The sequence below is a fragment of the Struthio camelus genome, chromosome 11 (assembly GCF_040807025.1).
Source record: "Struthio camelus isolate bStrCam1 chromosome 11, bStrCam1.hap1, whole genome shotgun sequence".
NCBI classification, from domain to species: domain Eukaryota; kingdom Metazoa; phylum Chordata; class Aves; order Struthioniformes; family Struthionidae; genus Struthio; species Struthio camelus.
Genome location: NC_090952.1, coordinates 25,520,799 through 25,533,492, shown reverse-complemented (window position 1 = coordinate 25,533,492; position 12,694 = coordinate 25,520,799). Strand labels below are relative to the sequence as shown.

Genomic DNA, 12,694 nt, shown 5'->3' with positions numbered 1-12,694 from the left:
ATTTACAGATACGTGTGGACATATCAATTAAACCTCAAGGTGAAAGAGAAATAATCATGGACCAGTTGGGTAGGATCCAAAGGACTGACATGGTATTATTAAGAAATACTAAATTTAGGCTATCAGGAAGAATATCCTCATGCCAAGGCCATAACTCAGCTCAGAAAGTTTGTTTTCATTTCTTCTTGTTCTTTTTGTTTTAAATGCATGGATTAGCTGAGAAATCAAATGACTTCACGTCTAATTCAGAGTATTCATGGTCACGCATGCTATCAAAGAGGATTTGTAGAAATGCTTAGAATTAATTGTAATTGGTGCTTTGGAGATTATTCTTTTTATTTTGTTCTTACGGAGAATTAAATACTGAGGCCTGACATACTCATGACAAAATTTGAGGAGGAAATTAACCTTTGCAAAGTGCAAATCTTTTTTCTGGAGAAAGAGATTTAGCTCCATCTAGTGGGTTAAGGTTTCCCTGTAGTCAGAATGTATTAGATTAGGAAATAAATGCCCAGTCATTGTGTTTTTCTTTTTAATAGTTCTTTATCTGCAAAATTTGAAATCCAAGCTGATTTTGTTGAATTGTCAATGTGTTTTCTCTTAGGTGCTCTTCTGTACTGTCATTTAACTTTTAGAAAAAGAATGGGGAATCATGGCTCCTGGGTTCTGTGTATGGCTCTGCTACTGACTTGCTGTGATATAGGGAGCAGGTCATATATAACTTTGGTGTATGAGTATGTTATATGGCGGTGAGAAAACCTAGTTAGTTAAAACTGATACAACCCACTGAAGTGGTTGAATAGAAAATGTTACAGCAGGTGATGCAACAGGTTGAAGAAAGTGATTGAGTATAGTTTTTGATATGAGGATTTAGAAAGAAAGCACAGTCTTGTGTTCCCTAATAAAAGTGAGCACAGAGATTAGTTTGTGTGATTTACGTGGTGTCTAACGGCCTGTGAAATGGGAAAGGACAGGAATGTTGCACATCTCAGAAGACTGACTGAATTTATTCTGTCATCCCGATTAATTGTAACTTCCCTTTATCGTTGGTAGCCAGAGTTATGAAATTGGGAAGATGGATGTGAAATATTCTACTGGGAAAGAAATGCAGGTAAGAAGTATAGAAATTGTTGCTTACTAGTAGGAGGTTTTCGTTGACATGACTTCACTGCATCATCTGCCTCTGCTGTGCCAAACCTGACAAGTGATTCTCTGACCCTTTCTTTAGCACTGTCTACTCTGAAGTCTGGCAGAGTTGCAAGTCCTCTTGCTATGAGTGTCAGTCTTAGAGTTGAATTACTGATGGGTGCCCTTAACCGCTTTCGAATCTAGTACTTCTTCACAGAGATTATACTATAGAAAATAAGGCTGAAACAGACCCTAAGAGGTCATTTATTCTTCCCTTCCCCTTCTTCTTTCAAGGCATCGTCTGTTATAGCTGTGCCATTTCTGACAGATGTTTGTCCATCTTGTTCGTAGGCCCGTTAGTGCTAGTACTCCCCACAGTGGATATGGAGAAGATTTTATTCTCTTCCCCTTCATATAAACCAGTTACATGTTAGAAGACCATTTTCATCCATGTTTGCATTCTTCTCCCTCAATGAAGGAGCTAGCTCCAGTTCCTTCAATTTCTTCTTTCATTTTGTTTCCCCAGATTTTTTATTACTCTTCCGCTCTCCTCTAACACTAGTTGATTCATGTCCTGTTTGACTTAACAGTGCCAAGACTGGACCAAGGACTCCTGCTCAGGCTTCAGAGTAGAGCAGTCACTTTATATGTCTGACGCCAGGCGTAAATAAGGCTTTTGCAGGCCTTGAAAATGCCGTAAATAAATAAGTTGTTGGAGGCATTTCTTGACTCAGAGATATTTTGTTCTTCATGTCCTTAATTTTAAGTCTTTTTTGTAATCTTAATGAATGTCTTTTTCCTCCTGTTCAGATGGGTTTTAAACTTTTAGTTTGTTTTTCTTTCCAGGCTAAAGTGCTGCGATTATTAGCGACTGCCTATTTGGAGTGGGATTGCAATCTATATCTTGACAAGGCACTGAAAGCTATAAACTTGGCAAATGAGGTAGTAGTGTGTTACAGTATTTAAGGAGTGCGATAATTGAAAGTCAGACATTTCCTAACGTAATCATATGGAACACATTGATCACTGATGTGTTATCCTTGAAATCGGATAAGGTAGGGGCCGAGATGTGTTTGCCTTGCTTTGCTTTGGTTTTCAAACTCATAAGTATGTTTTGGTGTCGGCGGCTTTATAGAGAGGTATTGCTGAGCGTGCAGACGTAGAGCTGTCTTGCTTCTCTGCACTTCTATTTGATAGTGGGGTCCTTTGATAATGATGAATAAAATTTCTCTGGCACATATTCATGAAAATTGTACAAACAGAATAAACTTCAGTCGGGTTTGGTTCATCTGAGGTTTGAAGCGCTTGGCTTTTTATGTGCCAAACCTCTTTTGCTTCTGGGCTACAATGAATCCGTCTGTACTACATTTTGAGTCCCCATCTCATCATCTGTATAGATGTTTGAGCAAATGCCATATAGGTTGAATTTTGGAAACTGTATAGCCACGCCACGTCAGACTTATTTAAAATAGATAATTTAGCTATAGCACTTCACTAACATGACTCTGTTTCTTATGGGACCTGAGAAACGTGCTATATAAACGTACCAACTAGCCTGAAGATATATACGCACCCATACACATACACACACATATATATATATATAACCAATCACTACAGCAAAGTCTTCAATAAAATAAAATGTTCAGTAAAATATTACACCTGTACAAATTCCATTTCCCTCATGAAGACGTGGATAGGTTTTATGCTTCTTTCTCTTTAGGTTGGTTAGAGTAACTTAAATTTCAAAAGCATTTGTCTTTTGTTGACCATTTTTAAATTTCCATTGGCTGTTATGAAACAAAACAAATGATAAGTTTAAAATACTATTTTAAATGGAAGTTCAAATTTACTTTTATACATGCCATTAAAACTTTCAGGCAGGTGCTGATGAGATCAGGATAAATGGCGGTGTATTTTAACTGTTCATATAATATGCTGCTACAGTATCTAAGCCCTTTGCAATTTTTATTGTATTTATATTCACAAAAGTCTTTGAGTTGGAGAATGTTATCTTCATTTTTGGTAACGTATGTTTTGATAATATATGAAGGTATGGAAAACTAGAAGAAAATTTTTATTCTGGGGTCTGAAATGTGCAGTGTTGCAGTGAGAGCTGAGGTATATGGTCTTTGTGGTTTTAATTTGCTAGAAGGGTGCCATAACACTTGCTGCTTTATGAATAAAATCACCTAGATACAGCAATCAGTCATGATCATAAACTGTCCTAGACATTATTGTATTGCACCTTCTTTGCAGAATTTTCATGTTTCATGAATATAGATCTGTCCTAAGCACGAATAATAATATAAAATTTTATAATTCATATTTATTTTTATAAAAATAAAATTTTTCCTTATGGTCATATGTATTTTTTAATTTATATTCCATATTCTTACCTGACCTATCGATGATCTTAGAACTAGAATTAATAACTTGGTGGAGGAAATGTGATCGAGTGAATTTGACGCAAAACTGGCAGCTAAGGAAACTTGAGTTCAATTCCAAATTTGTGCTAATGACAATTTCGAAAATGAGAGGAATAATAAGAAAGATTTAAGAATGAAAAGGGCTATAACAGTGGCTGCTGTTTGTGTCGTTGGTTAGTTTAACTGAGGCATATTTTCTGTGAAATAGATCAAGGCAAAGCAATCTTATTATCAGTGGTCAAACCAGTCACTTTTTCTGTCCTGGGCTTGTTTGGATTCAACGTTAAACAATTTGGATTTGTGTTGAAGTTTAACAAAAAAAAATTAAGAACAGCAGTTCAATTCTAGTATGGGAAAAAAGAATGATTTGAACTGTTTTAAAAATCTGATTTCTCTCCTTACTTATTTCTCTAGAGTTTTATTTTGGTCTCGTTGTTGATCTCACCTAGGCACTAAATTTCATATTGTTACAAGCTACTTTGAATTCTACTCGTATGAATTCTAGAGTAATCCAGGCAGTTTGCCCATAGAAAATTAGAAGCTGTTTCTGTCATTCAGTATTATTCGGCTTCTATTTAAAAGTATGGGAAGTGGACCACAGCAAAATGAGAATCATGTGTCTCTTGCTTACATTGTCCTCAGAGTCTTTTGGCTTCATAAAAATAAGTAATAAGTATGTACATTTTATCTAAGAAGAAAACGTTACTAGTTTCTTATCTATTAAGCTTCAGTCATTAAAATGGAACTGAAACATGCAAGGGAGTGCATATAATTTCCTGATTTTTGTAATGTTATGAATATGCTGGACTCTCGCAAGATCTGGATTCTACAAACAGCTGTCTAAGTAATGTATTGTTTTTCACTGTGCAGGAGAGTTTGCATCCAGCAGGGTGTTTTTTGAAAGTTAAAATTCTTCTTAAAAGTGGAGCGTCAGATGAAGACGTCAACGCAGGTATCACACAGTTCTATATAGGTTTCGTAGTAAGGTCATACTGTTCCCTATCCAAGGAGACAGCCTGAGTTATGGATTAAAAAAAAAAAGAAAAAAAAAGTCCTTTCTTCTGTATTTTAGAGGAATCTTCATTAGCTAAATGTCACACTCCTGGTTTTGGAGTGTGGGCCATAGTAGTCAATGTTAAGTCAAGAGTTATGCAGGGGCTGATGTAAATTTGAATTAAACACACATTTATTTTGTTGCTGTTCATGAGGATTGAAATGTGCTTTCTGGAAATAGGGAGCGAGGAAGACCCTGAACCCTGTTAGAATGAAGACAGTGAAAATACAGCACATGAAAAATATGGCTGACTTTAGACATAGGCCTAGGATTACGTAAAGAGTTTGGAGGTGGATTGTCTCTTATCCACTCAGCATATAGAAGGGCTTGTGAAAAACTGCTGTTCTGTGTGTGTGATGGTGCAGATTCTGGGCAAGAGAGGTCAAGTGTTGATTAACGTTTTAGGATTATCCTGTGTTTTATTTGGTTTGTATTCCTTATTTCTTATACTTGTCATTTGAAGTGAACTGATTTTTCTGCTGGCATGACAGAAGAAGAAAGTTTTTGGGAGGGATTTTAGAATAGAAAGAGTAGCGTCTCAGACAAATTTTGTTTCCATATACGGCGAAATCTTAAGGAGAGGGGCTTTCTGGTCTTTTTGGTTGGAAAGCGTAAGGTATATGATGATTGCTCTGAGACATTAATGTATGATGAGGTAAGGAACTTCTTATACAGAGCTGGATGATTTGAATGCTGCCAGACTGGCAGGAATGGAAACTCCACTTCAGATGGCTGCTGCGGAATCTCAGCCAGCTTTTCAAGTGGACAGTTATTCAAAACTTATCATTGTGATAGTTGGCTTCTTTTTTGCAGTCTGAATTGTTCTGTCATAGTGTTGCCCATCAAAACACTCTCTGATTATATTTTGTAAAAATAAGAGACCAGTCCGTTTTTCAAGTTAACAAGTAGTTGTACAAGCACCAAACAGTTTTTTTTGGACCAGTTACAGTTACCTAAGCTGGATGTCTGTCTTCTCTTAGATGGCTGGCAGAAAAGAGACTGTGGTGTCCGTGCACCTCAACTTCTCTTTCTTTTGCATGAAGGTTCCTGCTAAGTTTTGGGCATTTGACTAAAACCTTCCATTACACATTTAGAACTTCTTAGAAGTGCACAGATGCCATAGAAATTCTCCCTTTGACAACTGTTACAGTCGTGTCTCTGTGTGTTCCTTCCCTCATCTCTTCCAAGCTACAAATGGTTGCGTCTTGCCATTAAACCATGCAGCAATTTAACAATTTTCAAACTTTAGCTGAGTGATCCAAAGCTGATATCTTCCAGGCAATTTAACAAGCATTTTGCAGTTTATCTGAGACTACTGATGCTAAAGACACTGGGTTTAAATAATTCCAATTGCAGTGTGATGCAAACCACACAGCCTAAGCACTCTTCTCAGTCATTTGAATGGTTCCTAGATAAGGATGAGATCTATTGTTAGAGAGAAGCTTGAGGCAAAAGTTTGTGCTATTAATGCCTATTCTATTCCTGTTTTAAAGAGACAGAGGACTGTGATTCCAGGGCTATGAGCTGTCAGCTTTCTATAGGACTAAATTCATTGTGAAGGGAAGAAAGGAAAGTCCAAACGCAATGAACGTGTTTTACTCTTCTTTGGTGTTAGAATTATTATATTCTTTTTCCTTCCAAAGAAGCTGTAAGGCCGAAAAGTAAGCAGTTAAGCTCTTAAGGAGACTGAATAATTCTGACTGCTTTGTGTTCTGTCTAGCTGTTGCAGAATTCCTGCACCACGAGGTGTCTTTAGACTTTTGCTTGAGTACTGCCAAACTGCTGCTGGGAAATGGAAGGTATGAAAGCATTGCTAAGTGGAGTGAACACAGTATTTGAGCTTTCCATCATGTGCGTGTGTACGTTTTAAATAAAAGCAAGATAATACTCAAGTGACCTAAGTGAAAGAAACAGTATTACCGAGGGTCTCCAAACTAAGGTGACTACTACCACCCAATTTGACATAAAAAAAAAAAAAAGGAGCAGAACTACTAAATACTACAAATCATGAGGAACAATCTGTAACGTGCAAAGAATTTAATAGTCTTGTCAGGGAGCAGCAAGCGCAAGGCTGCTCCATGAGGGAATCTGAGCCAGGAGCCTAGTGTGATTGCAACACCTCACCAAAAGGGACACAGTCCCACAGCATCTGAACACAGCAGGCAGAGCAGGGTTCCAGTAACAGGGTTCATCCACAGTCCTAGACATGGCAGAGTGATGAACCAGGTCATCACTCTGATTCTTTCATTCTGAGGATTAGTAATTTGGAGTCCTAGAATCATTCTGGTGAAAAACACTAGCGGGAAGAACAAGCTACTACAAAGTAAGGCATGAAATTTCACCCAGTTGGGTACTCCATCGTGATTGCCAACGTATACCCTTTTACCTTGCTGTAAATTCTTTTTCTTTCATGTTGAGGAGTAAGCTCTCTTGTGAATACTGTGGAACCAGCATGTGCTCACAAGAAGTTACTACTCAATAGATGACCTGCTGTAAACTCATACCTTGAATTTGTTTTAACAGGATTGTGTGCCAGTAGCACTAATGAGAAACATGCTGTATGGTGTGAATTCATTAGTCTTTAGAATTGAAAATTGGCAGCTCTTTCTGTGCAGCCTCTTAAAAATGTATCTATTGAACAGGGAATCAGTTGGTTTTGATTTTCTAAAATCTGTTGCTGAACGATTTGAATCTTCACCTGACCTTGGAAAAATCACCCTGCTCCACATTGAGTTCCTGTTGCAGAAGAAGAGGGAGCTGCTTGCCAAGCAGAAGATTGAAGAAATTATTATAGGTCTGTACCCATCTTTTGCTGAAAGCTGCATTTAGTTGGCTTAAGTCTTTAATTACGTTTTTCTTTCTTTCTGTAGTCTCATTCTTTTTATTTGCGTCTCTTTTTCCTTCTGTTTCTGTTGCGTGGTGACTCTGATCTTCTGTAATGAGCGGCAATCATGATAAAGCTCAGGGCTGAATTCTCTCGCTAGCCCAGTTCCTCCTCCTTAGTGTAGCCTGTGTGTGAGACCGATGTGTGTGTGGGATTAAAATATTTACTGGAAGTTCTGTGTAATGTTAATACTTTGTCCATCCAGGCCAGTGTGTTTTAATTTGTCAGTATTAAAACAGACTGCATATCCTTGTTTGAGCAGCTGAATTACAGGTCCTTTTTTAATGTCTTTTGCACTGTAGTATTTTCTAACTGCAGAACTGCTGTAAATCAGACTGTTTTACTTAGCATCTGACTGTAGGTTGAAGAGGCTTCCTGTCACCGTTCAAGTAGGAAAATATTTGTCCTTTTGCTCGCTACTTTTCCTTTTCAGAAGCAGGATATGAAACACTAGATCCTAACTGAAGCTATTGCTGTGTCAGTATTTCTTGGCCATGGACCAGTCTTTCTCAGACAGTTCTAAGGTGCTTCCCGCTGTGCTGCTTAAAATTCTTGTAAAGTGCTGATTTGCAGTATCTTTTCAGGTCATTATACTGGGAAACAGCTGTTGCCTGAAACCTTGAACCAGCTGCACATCGTTTTATGGGACAGAGCTGCCAAAAATTATGAGGTTTGAGACCAAGTGGTGTTGTTTTTGTCTGTATTAGTGAAAATGAAGAACTACTTTTCCTGAGTGTTTTGATATGTCTGTTTTTGGTTAGAGGGTAAGTTACGACTAGGATTCCTGTTCCAGTTGGAACTAAGTTCTCTTTCCATTAACAGCAGCAAGCTTCATGTGATTTCGTCTCAGGTTTGTACGTGGATGTGCTGTTACGGCCAGAATGGATCAGCCAAGGGGCCCGCGTAGTCCGTCGTTCTGGTTCTGTCCTGGGAAGGATGCGCAAAAATTAAAATATACCTTACATTGAACTGTTTATTTTAGTCTTTAGAGGCACGCTTCCTACCCTCTGTTGGCTAGCTGTTGCTTTATGGAGCGTGAAGGGTTATCTTGTATATATTACTTTTTTGTTTAGCCTGTATAAAGTAGCTTTGGATGCTTACGTTATGTTTCAGTTCACATATCTTTCATACAGTGGGTTCTCTTCCTATTACCCAAAACCAGACACCTTTTTATTCTTGAAGTATTTGGAGAAAATGAGCTCATGCATCAGTCTTGTACTTCTCTCATTTGCTCCATTCTCGAATAAACACGTTATGCCATTTTATTACCTCTCTTCTGCGTAGTCAAGGCGGAGTGCATTATAGTCAGAACTTTGCTAATGACACAGCTTCTTTCCTGCTCCTTTTCAACTGAATTCTTCCTCTTTCTTTATTACTGTGATCCATGTGAGTTCACTTTTCAGCTGTGAGTCCCACACCAAAGGCTTCCTCTAATATGTTCTGCTTTGTGATGTATGGGAGGACCATGGCAGTAAGTCAGAAAAGAAGATCTACAAAAGATTCACACTTTCTCTTTCATGCCTTGCGCTGAATCTCGCAGACTCCCATATGATGATACCCTGCTATCATCCACATAGTGTCTTGGCAGTGAATTTGTCACTTAGAGTGGCATACAACTGATAATGTCTCCATTTGTGCATCAAGGGACCAGGGGATATTGTTTGAGCCACCTTCGTATTTTGTGTCTGTAATGCAGACTCGTATCAGTGATACTGATTTTTGGTGCTGATCTGGGCACCAAATGATGCCACGTTCTTGAAGGCTGGTAGACTCCAGCTTCTGGTGCCCTTTTTTTATGGTGCAAGGGCTCATAGGAACCCGTGGAGAGAATCTTTTTTTAAATAATATTTCTGTTTTGTATTTAGTCATAAGAGTATCCTTTTGGGTCACACGAAAGATGCAGGTAGCCCGGTGTCCTCTTTTTGATACTGGCTGTAAAAATAAGGGAAGAGTAGGAACAGGGAAAGCATCAGTTCTCCAAATGAATATACCTGCATTGTAGCATCAGTGATTGCTGTTTTGGGGCACAGGTTACACCAGAATATACTTGACTGTCTAAATATGTAATTTCCTATGATTGTTTTGTTTAATTTAAGAGAACATGGGCAGTTTGGTCTCCCAAATAAAAGTGTTTTTTTTTTTTCCTTAGGCAAAAAGCTATTCTGAAGCTCTTCAGTGGTACAACTACTCCGTCAGCTTCTACACACCTGGGCAGATAGATCAGAACTTGGCGAAACTGCAGAGGAACATGGCTTCTTGTTATCTTCATCTGAAACAGCTTGACAAAGTATATATATATATATATATTTTTTTTTTTGCATTGCTGTTGTTTTTATGGCTATGTCATTGGGATGTGGTTTACCATGAGATCTCTTGTATAATCTATTATTCTAGTGGGGGGAACCATCCACAAGTCTTATTACCATGCCTGTATATCAGATTTCTTCTCAGGTTAGGAGCCCTCTTCTTTGCTAAGAAAGATGAGCCCTAGCAGGAAAAGAGTTTGACCACTAGGATTTCCCACAGCAGCTTATTAGCCCTTACCTCTGCTGTGAAGAAGCGCGTCTGCTTTCCCTATCTAGGCCCTCTGGTTTGAGGGTGTTCTATTTCACACTTAAAAATAATAGAAGGGGAGTTGAATTTCTCAACACCTTCAGGGCTTCTCTTGTGTTCTGATTCTGTAGCTCCGCTTTTGAGGAATCAGCTGTGTCACCGTCAGCCTTTGGTGCCATCTCCTGCTCTGGTCACTTTTATTTTCATTCCAGGGAGGATGTTGCCAAACCAAGCTTCTTGAGGAATTATATAAGTATCAATAACGTAGTCATTAAAATTTTGTATATCTGTATAGCTCTCTTCTCCTGCAGCATTTATTACTGATTTCTAGATGGCAAAATGTTCATTGGACTAAATTGTTTTAATCTTTTCTGATAATAGGCTAAAGAGGCAGTGAAAGAAGCAGAGAGGTGTGATCCAAACAGCATTTTTACTCAATTCAGTGTCTATAAGATTGCAGTGCTGGAGAATAATACTGACAAAGGTAGAAGCAATGATAAGCATAATCTGTCTCAATATGATTAATTTGTTATTTCTTTTGGCTTTTAGAAATAGTAGCTCTTATTTTAGCCTGCTTCTCATGTTATCTTCCAATTTCATGCTTGCTTTCTTTTCTGAGTTTTTTTAAAGTTAGCGTCTATTTTCATCCCCTTGACTTCTATCTTCTGACTCTGTCCCAGGCCTTTTTCAAATTAGGTCTCTTTCTCCCTTATTCTGTGAAATTACTCTTAGTGTTCCGACCGTTTCTTTTTGATAAAACGTGTAGTCTGAGCTATATTTCTGTTTACCTTATATCTTTCTTACTTCTGACTCTGTTGGTTATCTTTTTCTCCTTAGAATCTTATCGATCCTGAGCTCCCGTTATCTTCTTATTTCGGTGCTCGTTCTTCCAAAATTTTGTAAATGCCCCCCTCTTTTACTTGTCAAATGAGATTTAATATCGGGCTCTCCCTGTGTTCCCTTTTTTCGCCCGTCTTGTATTCTAAATAGTGTAATCAACTCTCGATACTGTTATCTTTGTTCCGTAAAGCACAAATCTTCCTCTATATCTTTGCTTCTGTTTCCAGTTTAACATCTTGCTTTGGGGCATCTCCTTCTCCATCATTTTCTATCAGCTTAAATTTAAGACCGCTAAACTGAGCTCAGTTTCCCCCTAACATCCCAACTTCTCTTCTTTCCTCTGCAGCAGTTAGAATCGGGCCAGTGTATTTTTTCAACTGATACAGGCACTATTAGCCTTGCATATGTGTTTGTGTTCTCATTAAAACGAAACAAAACCAGCCATCTTCTCTACAAGTTGTATATAACGTCTGCATGGATCTTGGATTCATGGGGAAGTGGAAAAGGGGCAAACATAGCGCGTCTTTAAGAAGAGAGAAAAGTAGGACGTTTGGAATTAAAGACCAGCCAGCTTTACTTGCTTTCTTAGGAAAATTCTGGAATAATCAACATTTGTAAGCACTCATAAGATAGCAAGGGGATGAATAAGAGGCATGGATTTATCAGGGCCCAGCCCTGTCAAACCACGCTAATTTCGATGGCGTGGGCCAGACCATGCGGTTAGAAAATAGTCCCGAAGAAAGAAATCTCGTACTTACTGTAACTAATTATCTGAAAACGTCAGCTCGCTTCTCAAAAGCAGCTAGGAGCATAAGAGTGAGAGCAGATGAACTAGGTCAAACCAAAAGACCGTCTAGCCCAGTATCCTTGTTTTGGCAGTAGCTGTGAGTGGATCTAGGGAAGACTGTAAAAATAGGGCAAGCATATGATATCCTCCTGAGCACTTTCCCAGGCTTCAATTATCTGTGATCCTAAATAGCAAGGAGAATATTAGAATTAATAGGAAATAAATGGAAAGCAGAAGAGGAACGTTTCTAGGCCATTATGTAATTCACAGTTCAGCTGCATGCATTTTTGCATGTCCTGTTTCTGCAAAGATTAGTCTTGAACGCGGAGCGTAACTGCAAAGCAGATTTGCACTGTTCATCTTGGCAGAGACATAATGGGGAGAAGATAGAGGAAGGGTCTGTAAGATCATGACTGTTGTGGAGAAGGTGACTAGAGAGTGTTTAGCTACTGTTTTTCATAACACAGAGAAACATAGTATTCAAAGGACAATTATGAAAACTGTCAGACTCTAGGTTTAAAACAGTCAAAGGAGGATTCTTTTTGCATACAGCATATAAATTGTGGAGTTCATTGCCCCAGCTGGATATTTTCTGGATGGAGCCTCTGGCTAGGAAGTCTCTAATCTTCTAGTTGGAAGAAGCTAGAGTAGCATTCCAGGGTGAGAATGATTTTATACTTTATTGTTTCTGATATTCTTTTGAAAGCATATGTTGTTGAAACAGAGTACTGAGCTAGGATGGGCCTTAACTGAACCGTTATTGCTGCTCTTAATTTTTCTGGTCAAGCAGAGCCTGAAGTTACCAGAAAATACATGAATTTGTGAGACAGGTTACCAGAAAATAAATGAATTACTGAGGCAAATTACAGAATGACAAGTCTCTGTAGACGCTTTCTAATGAGTTCTGCCTTTTCATATTTTAATGAGACTCTTTGCTCAAATAACGAAAATTGGAGAAAATAGTCTGTACTTATTTAGAATACAGAGTAACATGCTGGGCTTATAAATAGAACATTTTC

At 38.3% G+C, this 12,694-nt stretch overlaps 1 protein-coding gene across 2 annotated transcripts in view; it reads left to right on the top strand.

Annotated features, from left to right (window-relative positions):
• The window catches only part of TEX11 (testis expressed 11), a 43,548-nt gene that overhangs the window by 8,257 nt on the left and 22,597 nt on the right, over positions 1-12,694 (top strand). For both annotated transcript variants that reach the window (XM_068957579.1, XM_068957580.1), the window contains 8 exons: positions 1,054-1,111; positions 1,975-2,070; positions 4,428-4,509; positions 6,332-6,410; positions 7,254-7,405; positions 8,080-8,165; positions 9,645-9,782; positions 10,430-10,532. In XM_068957579.1, coding sequence (XP_068813680.1) covers positions 1,054-1,111; positions 1,975-2,070; positions 4,428-4,509; positions 6,332-6,410; positions 7,254-7,405; positions 8,080-8,165; positions 9,645-9,782; positions 10,430-10,532 — 794 coding nt within the window. The remainder of the gene's footprint in view (positions 1-1,053; positions 1,112-1,974; positions 2,071-4,427; positions 4,510-6,331; positions 6,411-7,253; positions 7,406-8,079; positions 8,166-9,644; positions 9,783-10,429; positions 10,533-12,694) is intronic.